Source organism: Orycteropus afer, unplaced genomic scaffold, assembly GCF_000298275.1.
Source record: "Orycteropus afer afer isolate SDZICR_OR568_19922 unplaced genomic scaffold, OryAfe1.0 scaffold00256, whole genome shotgun sequence".
NCBI lineage: Eukaryota > Metazoa > Chordata > Mammalia > Tubulidentata > Orycteropodidae > Orycteropus > Orycteropus afer.
The window spans coordinates 86,487-93,881 of NW_006921843.1; the positions used below are offsets into that span (position 1 = coordinate 86,487).

A 7,395-nucleotide genomic window follows, 5' to 3' on the forward strand; every position below is an offset into this window, starting at 1 on the left:
CATAATGTGGATGAACTTGGAGGACATTATGCTGAGTGAAATAAGTCAATCACAAAAGGACAAATGTTGTATTAGTCCATTATTGTAAAAGTTAAGGAAAGATTTATCTGTAGAAGGAAATTTTCTTTGTTGGTTACCAGGGTTGGGAGGGGAGAGGAGAGAATGCTGTTAGATAGATAGAGATAAGCATTGATTTGGGTAAAAGAAGGGCAATGTACCAAATATGAAGGACCAATATGGCGGCACTGAGGAAGAGAAAGAGAGATACATGAGACATACCGACAACAAAGATGAACCCTTTTGCACACACAGTACTGTGTTGTCAGTGAAGGCAAACATGGGTATATGGGTGGATAGATGGGTAGACAGGCTGAACGATTAGGTATTTCTATGAAATGGGGAGTGTATCAAAGAACATATATAGGGTTGGCAGACAATGTTCTTAAAAGTGTGTATGTGAATGATCAGAATTCCCAGGTATATACCAGAGCTGACAAGGGGCAATGTTGTGGTCACTGCTTGGTCATACTCAGAGGGACAGAGTAGTTGACTGTGGGCTTGGGACCATAGTGACAGGGGACATCAAGCTCAATTGGCATAACATAATATACAAAACATTGTTCCACCTCCTACTTTGACGAGTAGCGACTGGGATCTTAAAAGCTAGCAAGGTGCCATCTAGATGCAACGATGGGTCTCTCCTTGTCCAGAGCAAAAAAGAATGAAGAAAACCAAAATTCATGGAAACAATTAGTCCTAGCGATTGGTACACCATCCGATCTGCAGCCTATATTGTGAGACCATGTTTCTATATAACCACCCTATACGTAACCATTTTAAGTATGTAGCCATTTCGCAATATGCCTTAGCATTTACTTCACGCTTCAGTGCTTTAGTTACTGGAAAAACCACAAGGAGTCCTGACTACCCCCACCTCATCGATACTCCCAAGCACACTCCTTAGCAACAACCAATAAGTAAATAGCAAGAAAATACCTTACCTAAAATAGTTAGAAATGGCAGTTGGTGGCTTCAGCCCACAAGACAGAGCCGATCAAGTAGGAACAACTAGCAACTTGAAAAATGTCAACCAATCCTGTAATTTTCTGATTGAAACTTCCTCATTTCTGCTGTAACCCCTATAAAAACCCTGTTACCCCTGAGTTTGGGGCTCTCAATCCTGAACCGCTGCATCGGTGATGGTTGAGGGTCCAAACTCGAGCTTGAATAAACAACCCCTATGCTTTTGCGGTTCAAACCCATCAGCAAGTCCTCGGAAGGAAGGTTGGGCAATCCTACTTCCGTAGTGATACTGCCTCGGAAACCCAAGGAGGGGTCGCTATGAGTCAGGGCTGACTCGACGGCACATAACAACAACAACAACATGCTTTTGCAGTGGAATCAGCTCCTTGGTGGTTTTTGGGGATTCAAGATCTGGGTGCAACATTTGGGGGTTCATCCGGGATCCCCAGATACCCCAGACTCCTGAACAAGGGGGTTGCAGCTGGCTGGTAAGTGTTTAAATGTTTGTTGTTTGTTTAAGTTACTTGTGTAATACCTGGGGCCCATTTTCTGCAAGGCTGACTTTGGCCTAAGTGGACGCAGAGGCAGGCCATCAGCCAGAGGACCTGGAAGACGTTCCAGGGCCTCTTCTGGAAGTGGATTAGAAACCCCTTCAACCTGGGGAGGAAGTAAAAGTTGTCCTCCAATCTGGAACCTGTAAAGGGACGAAGCGGGTTGCTCCCGCAGCATGGCGTGAGGCCGTCGTCCTACTTTTGGTTTTGCTTCCAATCTATGGGAGGCATATTTTGTTTTCCTTTTTGTGTGTCTATTTGGTTTTTGTTAGTGTCCTTAGTTTTGTTTAATCAGTGGACGGACGAAATGGGACAAACTGTGACGACTCCTCTTTCTCTCCTAACTGACAATTTCAAAGAAGTTAGAAGGAGGGCACACGACTTAAGTTTAGAAATCAAAAAAGGAAAATTTGTAACATTGTGTAGCTCAGAATGGCCTACGTTCAACGTAGGATGGCCAGCCGAAGGTACGTTTGATCTTCAGATTATTTTAAAGGTGAAAGAAGTTGTGTTCCGGTCCAGCTGGGGCACCCGGACCAGGGATCATATATTATCATATGGCAGGATTTAGTGGAAAATCCACCCCCTTGGTTAAAGCCGTTGTTACCTCTTTCTCTTCCTAAGCAGGCACCTAAAACTATCCTGGCAGTACTAACTCATACTGCCCGGAAGAAAGAATCTGAAATTAAACCTTCGGCACCGACCTACCCAGTCTTTCAGAGTGGGACAGAGGAAGAACTCCTTTTTCTCCCTCCTTATTAAACCCCTTCAGCAGTTATTGCAGCTACAGAGGGTGTGCTGCCCCAAGTGCCGGACGATGGTGGGGCAATGGCAGCAGCAGGTCCAGCGGCCAGCACCTGTGGAAGAATGAAGCACACAGCCCCCTCTAGTGGACCAGGAGATTCCACAGTCTTGCTGTTGCGGGCTGCAGGGCCCACAGACACAACCGGCAACCAGCAACTTCACTATTGGCCTTTTGCACTAGTGACCTGTACAATTGGAAAACTCAGAATGCCAAGTTCTCAGATAATCCCAGAGATTTAACTGACCTCCTAGAGACTATTTTGTTTACTCCTCAGCCTACCTGGGACGATTGTCAACAGCTCCTCCAGATTTTATTCACCACCGAGGAACGTGAGAGGATCCAGATGGAAGCCCAGAAATCTGTACTGGGGGATATCGGGCAATCCACTACTAATATAGATGTGATTAATGCCACCTTCCCTTTAACTCGTCCTAATTGGGACTACAACACGACTGAAAGTAAGGAGAGACTCCGGGTGTACCGTCAGACTCTAATGGGAGGTCTCAGGGCAGCCGCAAGGAAGCCCGCTAATTTGGCTAAGGTAGGTGACATACAGCAAAGCAGGGATGAAAGTCCTGCCGCTTTCTTAGAAAGATTAATGGAAGCATTTCGTCAATATACCCCCATGAATCCGGAAGCGCCTGAAACTAAGGCCGCACTAATCATGGCTTTTGTGAATCAAGCAGCCTCAGACATTAGGAGAAAATTACAAAAAATTGACAGACTAAATGAAAAAAGTATTCAGGATTTAATGTTAGTTGCAGAGAGGGTTTATAATCACAGGGAAAGTCCAGAGGACCGACAGGCCAAGGCACTAGTGGCAGCCAGTGACCAGAACACTCGGAACCTTGCAAAAATCTTACTTGCCTCAACAACTGGGAGCGTCCGAGAAAGAGAACAACAACTGCAGAAAATCGCAAAATACCGAGGTAAGGGGGACTTCCCCAAGGGAGAACGCCCTAAACTGGGCAAGAATCAGTGTGCCTATTGCAAGGAAAATGGACATTGGGCAAAAGAGTGCCCAAATAAAAGAACTCATAAACCACAGACTAAAGTACTAGAATTGGGGGAACTCAGTGATTAGGGGTGACGGGGTTCAGTTCCCCTCCCCGAACCCAGGGTAACCCTTAAAGTAGAGGGGACTCCGATTGATTTCCTGGTGGACACCAGGGCACAACATTCAGTCTTACTTAAACCTCAAGAAAAACTGTCTAATAAAACCTCCTGGATTCAGGGGGCCATAGGAGAAAATCAATATTCATGGACTACCCAAACAACAGTGGATCTCGGCGTGGGTTGGGTATCCCACTCTTTCATGGTATTCCAGAATGCCCCTATCCACTTCTTGGGAGAGATATACTAACCAAAATAGGAGCACAAATCCACTTTCAAAAAGGAGGGGCAACCATTATGGACAGTAGGGGCCAACCTATTCAAGTGTTAACTGTAAACCTAGAAGATGAATATAGACTCCACCAGCAACCCCTTCCTCCCCCATCGGAAAATATAAAACAGTGGTTATCAGCTTTTCCTAAGGCATGGGCTGAAACTGGAGGTGTAGGGTTAGCAAAACATAGGCCACCGGTTTATGTGGAAATTAAACCTGGAGCGGACCCAGTCAGAGTCATCAGTACCCTATGTCACGAGAAGCCTGAGAAGGCATAAACCCCCACATCCGGTGCCTGTTAAAATTAGGAATACTCCGACCCTGTCAGTCTGCTTGGAACACCCCTCTACTCCCTGTTCGAAAACCTCATTTCAACGATTATAGACCGGTACAAGACCTCCGAGAGGTCAATAAATGGGTCATAGACATTCATCCTACTGTTCCTAACCCATACACCCTCCTTAGTTCTTTACCCCCAAATCACCAGTGGTACTCAGTCTTGGACCTTAAAGATGCTTTTTTTTTAGTTTACCATTGGCCCCAAAGAGCCAGGACCTGTTTGCCTTTGAGTGGACAGACCCCATGGAAGGCATTAATGGACAACTAACCTGGACGAGATTACCTCAGGGGTTCAAAAGTTTGTCTACAATTTTCGACGAGGTGCTGCATGAAGACCTGGGTAAGTTCCGATCCAACCACCCTGGTCTCACACTGTTACAAGATGTAGATGATCTCCTAGTTGCTGCAGCAGACTACAAGACCTGCCTCCAAGGGACCAAAGACTTACTCCGAACATTAGGAGACATGGGCTACAGAGCCTCAGCCAAAAAGGCTCAACTTTGCCAACCCGAGGTGAGCTATTTGGGGTATATGTTATAAGAAGGACAAAGATGGCTGACTAGGGCCCACAAGGAGACTCTGCTAAAAATCCCTACACCCAACACCCCACGCGGGGTGCGGGAGTTCCTTTGGATCAGTGGCTACTATAGACTCTGGATACCAGGTTTTGCAGAACCGGCAAAGCCTCTCTATGATGCAACCAATGAGGGGCAGAAATTTCAGTGGACAGAGGCCATGGAAAAATCCTTTAATTCAATTAAGACTGCCCTTTTGTCCGCTCCTGCCCTTGGACTATCTGATGTAATAAAACCCTTCCATCTATACATTGATGAAAATAAGGGGGTAGCGTAAGGAGTTATAATCCAACACCTAGGCCCCTGGAAAAGACCGGTAGCCTATCTCTCAAAAAAATTGGACCCAGTGGCGGCAGGGTGGCCCCCGTGCTTACGCATAATAGAGCAACAGCCTTGCTAGTCAAAGATGCAGGCAAACTTACACTGGGACAAGAACTATCTATCACCACCCCGCATGCCATAGAAGGGACTCTTAAGCAACCTCCTGATCAATGGCTCAGCAATGCACGGCTCACCCACTACCAAGGACTATTACTGAACCCAACTAAGATTATCTTCCAGTCACCTATGGCACTGAACCCTGCGACCCTGTTACCAGATCGGGATTTGGGTGCTCTGCTCCATGATTGCATCAACGTTCTGGCTCAAGTGCACGGAACCCGAGCTGACCTACGAGACACACCCTTACCGGATGCCAAGGTTACCTGGTATACGGATGGGAGCAGCTTTGTGCGTGATGGACAAAGGTATGCAGGGGCAGCAGTCATAACGGAAACTGCAATCGTTTGGGCTGAACCATTACCGGCCGAAACATTGGCTCAACAAGCTGAACTAATAGCATTGACCAAAGCCCTAACTTTGGGAAAAGATAAAACGTTAAATATTTATACAGACAGTCGTTATGCTTTTGCCACGGCACATATTCATGGAGCGATCTATCGAGAAAGGGTCCTGTTAACTGCAGAAGGAAAGACAATTAAAAATAAAAATGAGATCCTAGATCTACTAGCTGCTCTATGGCTCCCAAATAAACTTGCCATCATTCATTGTCCAGGACACCAGAATACCACCTCCCCAGTTGCCCGAGGCAATAATTTGGCAGACCAAACAGCCCGAGAAATTACGCTGTCTACCAACCTAGTATTAACCTCCAACCTACCCGATCCTGGGAGCCCTGCCTTACCTACAAACCCCAAATACACTGAGGAAGACTTGAAATGGATTACGCAATTACCCGGAACTCAGAACGTATGTTAACTGGTTGAAATCAGCAGATCACAAAGCCATCCTCCCCGAAAAACTGGGAGAAGAAATTTTATTCAAAATACAACAGGCCACCCATTTAGGAACCAAAACGATGCAGGAATTACTAAAACGGGCAGATGTAGTAATTAAAAATGTTCAATCTAAAATTGAAATAATTGTTTCTGACTGTAAAGCCTGTCAATTAACCAATGTTACTAAGAACCCTCCGAATCTAGGCTCAAGATCAAGAGGTAGCACACCAGGGACTTGTTGGGAAGTGGACTGCACGGAGGTAAAACCAGGGAAATATGGATATAAATATTTGTTAGTCTTTATAGATAACTTTTCAGGGTGGGTGGAAGCCTTCCCCACCAAGCGAGAAATGGCCCACATTGTAGCCAAGAAGCTACTAGAAGACATCCTACCCATGTATGGTTTTCCTACTATGATCGGGTCAGATAATGGACTGGCATTTGTATCTAAGGTAATACAGGGTTTAGTAACTATTCATGGGGCTAATTGGAAATTACATTGTGCTTACAGATCCCAAAGTTCAGGCCAGGTAGAAAGAATGAACAGAATTCTAAAAGAGACCTTAACCAAATTAACCATAGAGACTGACGGAGACTGGGTGACTCTCCTCCCCTTCGCCCTATTTCAGGTCTGTAACTCTCCTTTTAAATTAGGATTAACACCTTTTGAAATTGTCTTTGGCAGACCTCTACCTATTACTCCCAGATTCCAGTCCGATTTGTTACGTGAAATTGATAATCATGAACTTATTCTTTCCCTTCAAGCCCTGCAACAGACGCAGGAAGACATCTGGCTGAATTTAAGAGCCCTTTACCAATCTAGTCCCCTTCCCAAACCTCACCAGTACCAGCCAGGTGATTGGATGTATGTGCGGAGACATCGAAAAGAGACTCTACAACCTCGCTGGAAAGGACCCTACCTCGTGATCCTGACCACACCCACTGCCCTCAACGTTGACAGAATAACCTCCTAGATCTATCATACTCACATCTGCAAAGCCGATCCTGTCTCTGATCAGGACTCACCACGGCGCATCTCCAAGGACCCCAACAATCCACTCAAACTAAAAATTCAGTGATATGGACCTCACTAGTATTATTGTTAATAACTGGTAAGTATGTAAACCCCTCTTCTAGCCCACAAACACCCCAATGGTTGACCTGGACAATCACGTCAGCCACAGGGGACGTTGTCAGCTCTATCATGGGCAACCACCCCCCTAATTCCTGGTGGCCTGACTTACATACTGATATATGCCAATTAGCAGCCGGATCTTTGGACATCCCGGATTGGGAACCCACAAAAACGGTACCCCTGAATGCTCAGGTAAACCCACATGTACACTGGGGTGCGCCCTGGGAGGACTTGGTTACCGGGGAATTGGTTGCAGACACCCCGATCTCTGCTACGAGCTTCATGAAACACTGTTTTATGTTT

General features: G+C 45.9%; 1 protein-coding gene across 1 annotated transcript; it reads left to right on the forward strand.

Moving 5' to 3' along the window:
• Positions 1–1,881: 1,881 nt before the first annotated feature.
• Positions 1,882–7,036, forward strand: LOC103204706. Its single transcript, XM_042782186.1, is given in 9 exon segments — positions 1,882–2,041; positions 2,347–2,558; positions 2,654–3,308; positions 3,480–3,695; positions 3,698–4,003; positions 4,006–4,283; positions 4,286–5,060; positions 5,063–5,851; positions 5,964–7,036. Coding segments are annotated over 9 exon segments (4,464 nt in total).
• The last annotated feature ends 359 nt before the right edge of the window (positions 7,037–7,395 follow it).